Source organism: Pseudophryne corroboree, chromosome 6 (genome assembly GCF_028390025.1).
Source record: "Pseudophryne corroboree isolate aPseCor3 chromosome 6, aPseCor3.hap2, whole genome shotgun sequence".
Classification (NCBI taxonomy): Eukaryota; Metazoa; Chordata; class Amphibia; order Anura; family Myobatrachidae; genus Pseudophryne; species Pseudophryne corroboree.
In genome coordinates this window covers 535645286-535658158 of record NC_086449.1, presented here as the reverse complement: position 1 = coordinate 535658158, position 12873 = coordinate 535645286, and the positions used below count along the sequence as shown (strand labels likewise).

General features: G+C 46.8%; 1 protein-coding gene across 5 annotated transcripts in view; it reads right to left on the bottom strand.

Moving 5' to 3' along the window:
• The window catches only part of EEA1 (early endosome antigen 1), a 328705-nt gene that overhangs the window by 188172 nt on the left and 127660 nt on the right, over window positions 1-12873 (bottom strand). For 4 of the 5 annotated variants that reach the window (XM_063927628.1, XM_063927626.1, XM_063927625.1 and 1 more), the window contains one exon: window positions 1354-1509. In XM_063927628.1, the coding sequence (XP_063783698.1) occupies window positions 1354-1509 (156 nt within the window). Of the gene's footprint in view, window positions 1-489; window positions 1120-1353; window positions 1510-12873 lie in introns of those variants that run through there. The other variant, XM_063927629.1, reaches the window with a different exon arrangement.

The window sequence follows — 12873 nt, the reverse complement described above, 5'->3', positions numbered from 1 at the left end:
GATCCAACTCTACACCCCAATGTTATTCCCTGTGGAATACCAGTGTACCCGCTGCAGAAAATATGAAATGCACATAAACTGTGTTTATGGGCAGCTTTTCAGACTTCTTATATATGACAGCTCTGGTGTAGCACCAAGCAATTCCTAACATTAATCGTGAGCACTGTTTATTCTGTGATCATGTTGCCTGTGTTAGTCTAATACATGTCCTGAGACAACATTGGGCAACTGGCTCAATATTGCTGCATGTAGCATAAGACAACCATGATGACAGATAAATGGAGGATAATGCATCGGAATGCCATGAAGTGACAACAGATTATAATAGGAAAATAGTGTATAGAATAGTTCCATGCACAAGACTACACTGTATAATGAGACATAGTCAAAAGCTGACTAATTTATCAGTCTGGAGAATTTATTAATTACTATGTTCGAAGGTCTTAATGTGGCAATATTATAATGCAACAAAATGTTTTAGAACTTTACCTTGAATGGGATTATCTCCATTAGCAAGCAGACAAAAAGAAAGAATGACAAAGATGGTGGATGAAGGTGAAACACAAGCTAATGAAGGTCAGCCACTATTACTGCACATTCTAATAAGCTGTATTGTGCACATGGTACTCTACAGTCATGGTGGAAATCTATAATCTGGTTTCCTACCAAGCCAATATACCATCAGCACAGGTCACTGTTCCCTCTAAAGCCCAGCAGTCAATATGTAATACATTATTCTCAGGTAAAGGAAATAGTACAACATCTGTATTTAACCTCCTTGTGCTGTCTGTATGCTGGATAGGAAACCACGTACTATAGGAATAAGACTAGATACAATGAAAAAAAGAACGTCAGCGCAAACCCTTCACAGGTATTTCTTACACACACTGCCCCACCATTCACAGCTTTTTAGAAGTGCACAGTATTGTCTGGCCAAAATGTTAATACACACACACACACACACACATACATATTAGAAGGCTTTTATATAAGGACACATATAGCAAAAGCTCCAGAAAATGACAAGAATGTAGATGACAAATGGAAAACAGGGGGAAAAAAATAAAAAATTAAAGGGATACAAAATCGGTAACACGCCACTTTATTTCCAAGTGCTGCTTGCGGTAATGTGCCTCAAAAGTTACTTAACTTGAACCGGCTGATACTGGATTACATTGCAATAACCCCAGCTGGAAGAATAACACCTTGATTAACAGATATTTTGTCACTGACAAACATAGGTGTATCTTCTGACAGTGTCATATACAGGTATAACTAGGCAAAGGCATAACAGATAACAGGTCTTGGAGACTATAATAATGAAGGCAGCATTTCCAGCCCCTCCCCCTTTACCTCAGCGTTAATGTTTTGAACGTGTAGCTGTTTGCACTCATCTTTCAGCTTCTCAGATTCTTTTTCACGTTCCAGTGAGGTTTTGTCCATCAACATTTGAACCTGGACAAGCTCCTTTTTCAGCACAGCGACATCTTCAATTCCAGGTCGTTGTAACTGTGAGGCAACAAGGCTATAACTATACATAAGGCTAGCACATTCCCAAGGAAACTATGTTCTACCCATATTAAGAGGTCACTTAATATGCTTTTTTTTTTTTTTTTTTTTACCAACAACATAGCTTGATAACCAAAATATCAAAACATCAAAGATCAGTAAGCGGCAACCAAAACATAAATCATACATAAGATCATTAGTCTCATCTTGGTACTCATCTAAACATACATCCAGTGCATGCGCAAAGTACCAAGCGTCGGTACTTTACGTCATGTGACTCAGATCCTTTGGGATCTGAATTAGGCCCATGGTGCAGTACCCCTGGGACACCTCTCCCCAAGAATACTAATGTATTTAGAGGTTTTTTTTACATAATGAATAAAGGTTTGTCATTCTGTTTAAAACAACTGAAAAATGTATTTATTTATATGGGACATTTACGGTGAGGTGTATTGATGGGAAACAGGTTATAAACTGGCAGAGGGAGTTGCATGTTTTTTCAGTATTTTATAAACTTATATATACACACTTAAGAATCATTAGAGACACTTTATTGTACTGCAAGAATAATGATGTACTAAATGAAACTTGCACCACCTTACTCACCCACCTTCCCACTAATTTACCCAGGTGGGCACTTTATTCATCTTCAGCAAAAACTTTCCACGCAGTTCACATTGCTCACGAATTTTACATGTTTGCAACCCGCAGAATGACCAGAAAAAAATACTTGTTTTTCCATCACATTATAGAAGTAAAAAAAAAATCACTGTCCTGCTCTAATATTTGGTACTTTTTGGGGGTTCAGGATGATATCCCCACTATTTCATGTACTTCACATAGGTCACACACTACAAAAAAGGAATTTATGGTCTTGGGTTAATCCATGTGGAGTGGTCCAGCCCTGGTTGCTTGACCATTTAAAAAAAATATATATATATATTTTGTGTGTGATGAACCCTGTAACTTAGTAGACAGAAACCACCATTACTTTATTTTTATTTACCTTTATATGAAGATGGCGTCCATTTATGCATCATGGTGTATAACACTTTTCTCTAACGTCCTAGAGGATGCTGGGGACTCCGTAAGGACCATGGGGAGAGACGGGCTCCGCAGGAGACATGGGCACTTTAAGAAAGAATTTAGTTCCTGGTGTGCACTGGCTCCTCCCTCTCTGCCCCTCCTCCAGACCTCAGTTTGATTCTGTGCCCAGAGGAGCTGGGTGCTTTTCAGTGAGCTCTCCTGAGTTTGCTGATAGAAAGTTTTTTGTTAGGTTTTTTATTTTCAGGGAGCTCTGCTGGCAACAGACTCCCTGCATCGTGGGACTGAGGGGAGAGAAGCAGCCCTACTCTCTGCTTCTTAGGCTACTGGACACCATTAGTTACAGAGGGATCGGTACGCAGGATCTCACCCTCGCCGTCCGTCCCAGAGCCGCGCCGCCGCCCCCCTCGCAGTGCCGGAAGACTGAAGCCGGGTGAGTATGAGAAGCAAGAAGACTTCACAAGCGGCAGAAGACTTCGTGATCTTCACTGGAGGTAACGCACAGCACTGCAGCTGTGCGCCATTGCTCCACACACCTACACATACTCCGGTCACTGTTAGGGTGCAGGGCGCAGGTGGGGGGGCGCCCTGGGCAGCATTTGGGACCTCATTCTGGCAAATAAACACATATATACAGCTGGGCACTGTATATATGAAGGAGCCCCCGTCAAATAAATAAAATTTAAGCGGGACAGAAGCCCGCCGCCGAGGGGGCGGGGCTTCTCCCTCAGCACTCACCAGTGCCATTTTTTCTCCACAGCACGCTGAGAGGAAGTTCCCCAGGCTCTCCCCTGCTGATACAAGAGGGTTGAAAAGAGAGGGGGGGCACATAATTAGGCGCAAAAAACTATATAAACAGCAGCTACTGGGTTAACATTAAGTTACTGTGTTATCCTGGGTTATATAGCGCTGGGGTGTGTGCTGGCATACTCTCTCTCTCTGTCTCTCCAAAGGGCCTCGTGGGGGAACTGTCTTCAGAAAGGACATTTCCTGTGTGTGTGGTGTGTCGGTACGCTTGTGTCGACATGTCTGATGTGGAAGGCTATGTGGGAGAGGAGTGGGAGCAAATGAATGTGGTGTCTCCGCCGACGGCGCCGACACCTGATTGGATGGATGTGTGGAAGGTTTTAAATGATAATGTTAATTCTTTGCATAAAAGATTAGACAAGGCTGATGCATTGGAACAGTCAGGGTCTCAACCCGTGCCTGATCCTATGTCGCAGGGACCGTCGGGGTCTCATAAGCGCCCACTATCCCAAATTGTTGACACAGATACCGACATGGATTCTGACTCCAGTGTCGATTACGATGATGCAAAGTTACAGCCAAAGTTGGCTAAATCACTCCGATATATGATTATAGCAATTAAGGAGGTTTTGCACATCACAGAGGAACCCCCTGTCCCTGACACAAGGGTTTATATGTATAAGGGAAAGAAACCTGAGGTAACTTTTCCCCCCTCACACGAACTGAATGAGTTATGTGAAAAAGCTTGGGAATCTCCAGATAAAAAACTGCAGATTTCCAAACGGATTCTTATGGCGTATCCTTTCCCGCCAACGGACAGGTTACGATGGGAATCCTCCCCTAGGGTGGACAAAGCTTTAACTCGCTTATCCAAAAAGGTAGCCCTGCCGTCCCAGGATACGGCTACCCTCAAGGATGCTGCTGATCGCAAACAGGAGGGTACCCTGAAGTCCATTTATACACATTCAGGTACCTTGCTCAGACCGGCAATCGCGTCGGCGTGGGTCTGTAGTGCAGTAGCGGCATCAACAGATACCTTATCAGAGGAGTTTGATACCCTAGATAGGGATACTGTTTTATTGACCCTGGGGCATATTAAAGACGCTATCCTTTATATGAGAGATGCTCAAAGAGACATTAGTCTGCTGGGTTCTAGAATAAACGCTATGTCGATTTCTGCCAGAAGGGTCCTGTGGACTCGGCAATGGACAGGTGATGCCGACTCAAAACGGCATATGGAGGTTTTACCTTACAGGGGTGAGGAATTGTTCGGTAAAGGTCTCTCGGACCTGGTCTCCACAGCTACGGCAGGAAAGTCAAATTTTTTACCTTATGTTCCCTCACAGCTAAGAGAGCACCGCATTATCAAATGCAGTCCTTTCGTTCACAAAGAAACAAGAAAGTCCGAGGTGCGTCCTTTCTTGCCAGAGGGAGGGGCAGAGGAAAGAAGCTGCACAATACAGCTAGTTCCCAGGAACAGAAGTCCTCCCCGGCCTCTGCAAAATCCACCACATGACGCTGGGGCTCCACTGGCGGAGTCGGGGCCAGTGGGGGCGCGTCTTCAGAATTTCAGCCACATGTGGGTTCACTCCCAGGTGGATCCCTGGGCAATAGAAATTGTGTCTCAGGGTGACAAGCTGGAATTCGAAGAGGTGCCTCCTCGCCGGTTTTTCAAATCGGCCCTACTGTCTTCCCCCCTAGGGAGGGAGATAGTGTTAAATGCAATACAAAAATTGTATCTTCAGCAGGTGGTGGTCGAGGTTCCCCTCCTTCAACAGGGAAGGGGGTATTATTCGACCATGTTTGTGGTTCCGAAACCGGACGGTTCGGTCAGACCCATATTGAATTTAAAATCTCTGAACCTAAACATGAAGAGGTTCAAGTTCAAGATGGAATCGCTAAGAGCGGTCATCGCCAGCCTGGAAGAGGGGGATTTTATGGTGTCACTGGACATAAAGGATACGTACCTACATGTCCCCATTTATCCACCTCATCAGGCGTACCTAAGATTTGCGGTACAGGACTGTCATTACCAATTTCAGACGTTGCCATTTGGTCTCTCAACGGCTCCGAGGATTTTCACCAAGGTAATGGCGGAAATGATGGTGCTCCTGCGCAAGCAGGGTGTCACAATTATCCCGTACTTGGACGATCTCTTCATAAAAGCGAGATCAAGAGAGCAGTTGCTGAACAGCGTATCTCTTTCACTGAAAGTGTTACGACAACACGGCTGGATTCTCAATATCCCAAAGTCGCAGTTGGTTCCTACGACTCGTCTGCCTTTCTTGGGCATGATTCTGGACACGACCCAGAAAAGGGTTTATCTTCCGATAGAAAAAGCCCAGGAACTTATGACTCTGGTCAGGAACCTTTTGAAATCAAGACAGGTGTCCGTGCATCATTGCACTCGAGTCCTGGGAAAGATGGTGGCCTCATACGAGGCCATTCCCTTTGGCAGTTTCCATGCGAGGACTTTCCAATGGGATCTGTTGGACAAGTGGTCCGGATCACATCTACAGATGCATCGGTTGATCACCCTGTCCCCCAGGGCCAGGGTGTCACTACTGTGGTGGCTGCAGAGTGCTAACCTTCTCGAGGGCCGCAGATTCGGCATTCAGGATTGGATCCTGGTGACCACGGACGCAAGCCTCCGAGGTTGGGGAGCAGTCACACAGGGAAGAAATTTCCAGGGTCTTTGGTCAAGTCAAGAGACTTGTCTGCACATCAACATCCTGGAACTAAGGGCCATATACAACGACCTACGTCAAGCGGAGGCCTTACTTCGCGACCAACCAGTTCTGATCCAGTCAGACAACATCACCGCAGTGGCTCATGTAAACCGCCAAGGCGGCACAAGGAGCAGAGCGGCAATGGCGGAAGCCACCAGGATTCTTCGATGGGCGGAGAATCATGTAAGTGCACTCTCAGCAGTGTTCATTCCGGGAGTGGACAACTGGGAAGCAGACTTCCTCAGCAGACACGACCTACACCAGGGAGAGTGGGGACTTCATCCAGAAGTCTTCGCACAGATTGTGAGTCGGTGGGAACTGCCACAGATAGACATGATGGCGTCCCGCCTCAACAAAAAGCTACAGAGGTATTGCGCCAGGTCCAGAGACCCTCAGGCAGTAGCGGTAGACGCCCTCGTGACAACGTGGGTGTTCCGGTCCGTCTATGTATTTCCTCCTCTTCCTCTCATACCCAAGGTGTTGAGAATAGTAAGAAGAAAAGGAGTGAGAACAATCTTCGTTGTTCCAGATTGGCCACGACGGACCTGGTATCCAGATCTGCAGGAAATGCTCACGGAAGATCCGTGGCCTCTTCCTCTAAGGCAGGACCTGTTGCAACAGGGACCCTGTCTGTTCCAAGACTTACAGCGGCTGCGTTTGACGGCATGGCGGTTGAACGCCGGATCCTAGCGGAAAAAGGTATTCCGGTTGTGGTTATCCCTACGCTGATAAAGGCTAGGAAGGAAGTAACAGCAAAACATTATCACCGTATATGGCGAAGATATGTTTCTTGGTGTGAGGCCAGGAATGCTCCTACGGAAGAATTCCATCTGGGCCGTTTCCTTCACTTCCTACAAACTGGAGTGGATTTGGGCCTTAAATTAGGCTCCATTAAGGTCCAGATTTCGGCCCTATCCAGTTTCTTTCAAAAAGAATTGGCTTCTCTCCCAGAAGTTCAGACTTTTGTTAAGGGAGTACTGCATATTCAGCCTCCGTTTGTGCCTCCGGTGGCGCCTTGGGACCTTAATGTGGTCTTGGGCTTCCTAAAGTCACACTGGTTTGAACCACTGAAAACGGTGGAGTTGAAATATCTCACTTGGAAGGTGGTCATGTTATTAGCCCTGGCTTCGGCTAGGCGAGTGTCGGAATTAGCGGCTTTATCACATAAAAGCCCCTATCTGGTTTTCCATATGGATAGAGCGGAATTGCGGACACGTCCTCAGTTCCTGCCAAAAGTGGTTTCATCCTTTCATATGAACCAACCTATTGTGGTGCCTGTGGCTACACGGGACTTAGAGGATTCCGAGTCCCTTGATGTGGTCAGGGCTTTGAAAATTTATGTAGCCAGGACGGCTAGAGTCCGAAAAACAGAAGCACTGTTTGTTCTGTATGCAGCCAACAAGCTTGGTGGCCCTGCTTCAAAGCAGACTCTTGCTCGCTGGATCTGTAACACGATTCAGCAGGCGCATTCTACGGCAGGATTGCCGTTACCTAAATCGATCAAGGCCCATTCCACTAGGAAAGTGGGCTCTTCTTGGGCGGCTGCCCGAGGGGTCTCGGCACTACAGCTGTGTCGAGCTGCTACTTGGTCGGGTACAAACACCTTTGCAAAATTCTATAAGTTTGATACCCTGGCTGAGGAGGACCTCATGTTTGCTCAATCGGTGCTGCAGAGTCATCTGCACTCTCCCGCCCGTTTGGGAACTTTTGTATAATCCCCATGGTCCTTACGGAGTCCCCAGCATCCTCTAGGACGTTAGAGAAAATAAGATTTTACTTACCGGTAAATCTATTTCTCGTAGTCCGTAGAGGATGCTGGGCGCCCGTCCCAAGTGCGGACTTCTTCTGCAATACTTGTATATAGTTATTGCTTCAATAAGTTACGTTATTGTTGCATCGGGCGTGAACTGATGCTATGTTATTGTCATACTGTTTACTGGATTGTTATCACAAGTTATACGGTGTGATTGTTGTGGCTGGTATGAATCTTGCCCTTGGATTAACAAAAATCCTTTCCTCGTACTGTCCATCTCCTCTGGGCACAGTTCTCTAACTGAGGTCTGGAGGAGGGGCATAGAGGGAGGAGCCAGTGCACACCAGGAACTAAATTCTTTCTTAAAGTGCCCATGTCTCCTGCGGAGCCTGTCTCTCCCCATGGTCCTTACGGAGTCCCCAGCATCCTCTACGGACTACGAGAAATAGATTTACCGGTAAGTAAAATCTTATTTTTACTGTTGCGGACATTTGGGGTAAATGCAATATTTCATCTCAGAAAAGTAATCGAAAGCTGGGATTAAAAACATTATTTTCAGCACATTTCAAGCTACATTTTTTGTCATATAAACATTTCCCTACCTCACTTCCTTATGACTGAAGTTTAAGGCCAAAGTTAATTGTCAGATTTAAAAAAAGTGTCTATTTTTGGGATAGTATTTCAGTGGGAAGGAAGAAATATTAGAGGTCAAACTTAAAAATAAGAAATTTTCAAGTGCTGTAATAAAAAAAAGTAGACAAGATGGATAACTCAGAATTTGTTCGGCAATCTCTGAGCATATAACCAGCAGTGCAAGTATGCAGGTACGCTCGGGCACGGAGTACCCTTAAGAATTTGGCAGCAGGTACGCAGTACCACCTGCCATACACTTTGCCATTACCACAATTATAATGTACCACAAAGCAACAAGACCATGGTGCTTGGCAGCATGACAGCTCCTCCCACTTTGTCAGGGTTACTGGGAGTGCGACAGTGGCTGTATTTTCCTGTTATAATGGGGACATTACTATATATCGTTATTAAATTGGGGGCATTACTATATATTTCTATTATACTGGAGGTATCACTATATATATATTTCTATTATAGTGGAGGCATTACTATGTATTTTTAGCCTTTCCTCCAGATTCCCTCCCCCCCCCCCCACACAAAAAAGGGGGCTGTGTTATGTAGCCACTCCCACTAGCAGCATACGGACACGCCCCTCACAACACATGGCCACGCCCATTTTCGGCACTCCGTACCACTAAGAAAAAATTTCTACTTGCACCACTGCATATAACTACTCCCAAACAAAATTACAACTGAAATTGTATTCCTTCCCACTTAACTTTAGCCTTAAACGTCAGTCATAAAGAAGTGAGGTAGGGAAATAGCTATATGACAAAAAAAATGTAGACTGAAATGCGCTGAAAAATAGGATATAATAGGATATAAGGGATATTGGTGAAAACTAGTACGATAGGGTATAGACGGGGTCCAAAGGTGCCAGTGCACTTTAAATTTCTTCAACTGGGTGTGCTGACTCCTCCCCTCTATGCCCCCACCCACAGGCAATTATGGGTAAAAATGTGCCCGAAGGAGAAAGGACATATATGAGAGAAGGAACATAACAGAAAGGGTGGTGAGAGTTACACACCAGCACACCACTAACATAAAACAACCAGCAACGGCTGGTAACAACAGCAACAGCCGAACAGATAACTACAGAACCTGCAGAAAAGCCCAATATCCCTTATGGACTACGAGAAAAGGATTTACCCAGTAGGTATTAAATAAGGCCCCCAATTCTGAGACACGACGAGCAGAAGCCAGGGCCAGTAACATCACCGTCTTCTACGTGAGGTACTTATCTTCTACAGTCATCAGAGGTTCAAACCAGGAAAACTGTAGAAATGCCAACACTACATCCAAATCCCAGGGTGTCGTAGGCGGCACAAAGGTGGTTGTATGTGCAGCACCGCTTGCAAGAAGGTCTGAACTTCTGGCAACACTGTTCATTTCTTCTGGAAGAAAATGGAGAGGGCTGAAATCTGGACCTTAAAGGAACCCAGACTTAAGCCCTTATCCACACCAGCCTGCAGGAAACGTATGAAACGTCCCAAGTTAAACTCTGCAGGCGGATAGGTGCGTTCCTCGCACCAAGAGACATATCTCCTCCAGATATGATGATAGTGTTTTGACGTCACAGGCTTCCTGGCCTGAACCATGGTAGCAATGACCTTTCTGGAAAGGCCCTAGTGAGCTAGGATGTTCCGCTCAACCTCCATGCCATCTATCAAAGTTGCCATAAGTCCGGGTAGACGAACGGTCCTTGTTGAAGAAGATCTCTTTTTAGTGGTAAAGACCAAGGGTCTTCGACGGACATGTCCAGAAGATCCGCGTACCAAGCCTTCCGAGGCCAATCTCAGGCAATCAGAATTGCCTAGACTCTTTGATTCCTGATTTGTGTGAGCACCCGTTGGAGCAATGGAATCAGAGGAAACAGCTAGACCAGCCAGTAAGGCCACGGCATCTACTGACCTTACCTGAGGGTCCCTGGTCCGCGAGCAATACCAGGGAAGTTTCTTGTTGAGATGAGAAGCCATCATGTCTATTTGTAGGCAACCACACCGGTCGATGATCTGCTGGAACACCAGATGGTGGATCATGACGACTCAGGAAGTCCGCCTCCCAGTTGTCCACATCCGGAATGAAGATTGCTGACATGGCTCTTGCATTTCTTTCCGCCCAGAGGAGTATCTTTGATACCTCTCGCATACAGGCTCTGCTTTTTGTCCATCCTTGTCGATTGATATATGCCACAGCCGTGGCGTTGTCCGACTGTACCTGGATCGCGTGATCCTTGAGTAGAGGAGAGGCTTGAAGTAGAGCATTGTAGAACGCCCGAAGTTCCAGAATGTTGATTGGAAGGAGGCTTTCGTGGGCTGACCACCTGCCCTGGTACTGCGCCCCTTGGGTGACAGCTCCCCATTCTCTCAGACTTGCATCCGTCGTGAGGAGGGTCCTATCCTGAATCCCGAAACTCCTGCCCTCCATGAGACTGGAGGACTGTAGCCACCACAGGAGGGAAATCCTGGCCTGAGGAGACACATGAATCATCCGGTGCATCTGGAGATGGGATCCGGACCACCTGCTCAGGAGATCCAACTGAAACGTTCTGGCATGGAAACTCTCATATTGGATTGCCTCGTATGAGGCAACCATCTTTCCCAACAATCTTATGCAGAGATGTACGGACATTCGAGTAGGTCGGAGCACCATGCAGACCATCTTCTGAAGTGTTTTCGCCTTGTCCTCTGGTAGAAATACCTTCTGGGCCACAGTATCCAGCAACATCCCCAGGAACAGGAGCCTCTAAGTTGGCTCCAGGTGGGACTTCTGTAAGTTGAGGATCCACCCATGGTCGGACAGAAGACGGATGGTGCAGTCGATATGGAGCAACAAAAGCACCCTGGATCTCGCCTTTATCAGAATATCGTCCAGATACGGGACCACATTGATTCCCTGGACCCGGAGTTGAAGCATCATCTCCGCCATCACCTTTGTGAATACCCTCGGGCTGTTGACAGGCTGAAGGGCAGTGCCTGGAATTGGAAGTGATTGTCCAGCAGGGCAAACCGCAGGTACGCCTGATGAGGAGGCCAAATCGGAATATGGAGATAGGCATCCTTGATATCCAAGGAGACTATAAATTCCTGTTCCTTCAGGCCCGCAATCTCTGCTCGCAGGGATTCTATTTTGAACTTGAACACCCTCAAATAAGGATTCAAGGATTTCAGATTCAGATTGTGTCTGACCGAACCGTCCGGCTTCGGCACCACAAACAGGTTTGAATAAAACCCCTTGCCGCGTTGCGGTAGCGGAACAATGACGTGGGACTGGACCAACTTCCGGATAGCCTGTTGTAATGTAACTTGAATATCCTCCAAAGCTGGTAAGCTTGATTTGAAAAATCGTTGGGCGGGGTGTACTGTTGAACTCCAGCTTGTAGCCCTGAGAAACGAGCTCTCTGACCCAGGTATCCCAGCAGGAAGTCTCCCAGAGGCTGCTGAAGTGATGCAGTCGAGCTCCCACCTCGAGATCCCCTCGGGGTGGGTGGGCACCATCATGCTAAGGCCTTAGTGGAAAGCAGAACCAGTGGACTGTTCCTGAGAACTGGTGCTTGCAGGATTTATGGACTTACCTCTGGTGCCTCTAGCCGCATTGGAGGCACCTCTGGCCTTCGATCGAAATCTGTGAGACCGAAAGGACTGTACAGATGGCCCCGGATAGGAGCGTCTCGCTGGTGGGGCCCCAGAGGGGAGAAACGTGGATTTCCCAGCAGTAACTTTGGAAATCCAGGTATCCAATTCAACCCCAAAAAGCCATTCCCCAGAAAAGGGGAGGGATTCCACAGTACATTTGGATTCTGTGTCCGCAATCCACTGACGCAACCACAAGGCCCAGCGTGCCGACACTGCCATGGCAGACGTCCGAGCATTAATGTTCCCCATCTCCCTGAGAGAATCACAGAGGACACGTGTAGTATACTGAATGTGCTTCAGTAGGGTTACGATAGTAACTAAGGGCATATCCCCCAAGAGACCCCCCTGAATTTGAATGGCCCAAGAATGAATAGCATGGGTCATCCAGCAACCTGCAATGACCAGTCTTTGTGAGAGGCCGGCTGCAGTGTATACAGACTTTAGGGTAGTCTCTCTATCTTCCGATTCCCAGGAGCCTTCATGGTAAAGGAGCCCGGGGCAGGCAGCACTGCCTTATTAGACAGGCGAGAGACTGAGACATCCACACCAGGGGGTTCCTCCCAAAATTTCTACCTTCAGGAGCAAATGGGAAAGTGTGCAAAAACTTTTTGACACTTGGAATTTTTTGTCTGGATTTTTCCAGGCCTGTTTGAATAAGTCATCTAACTCTGGAGATTCAGGGAAAGTGACATTGGTCTTATTTTGTACAAAGAAAAATTACTGCTGTGACGCAGTGTCCTCTAGAGGGAGCTTTAACACATCCCTTATAGCCAAAATGAGGGGTTCAATACCCTGAGTAGGATCGGGATCCCCACTAACGGGA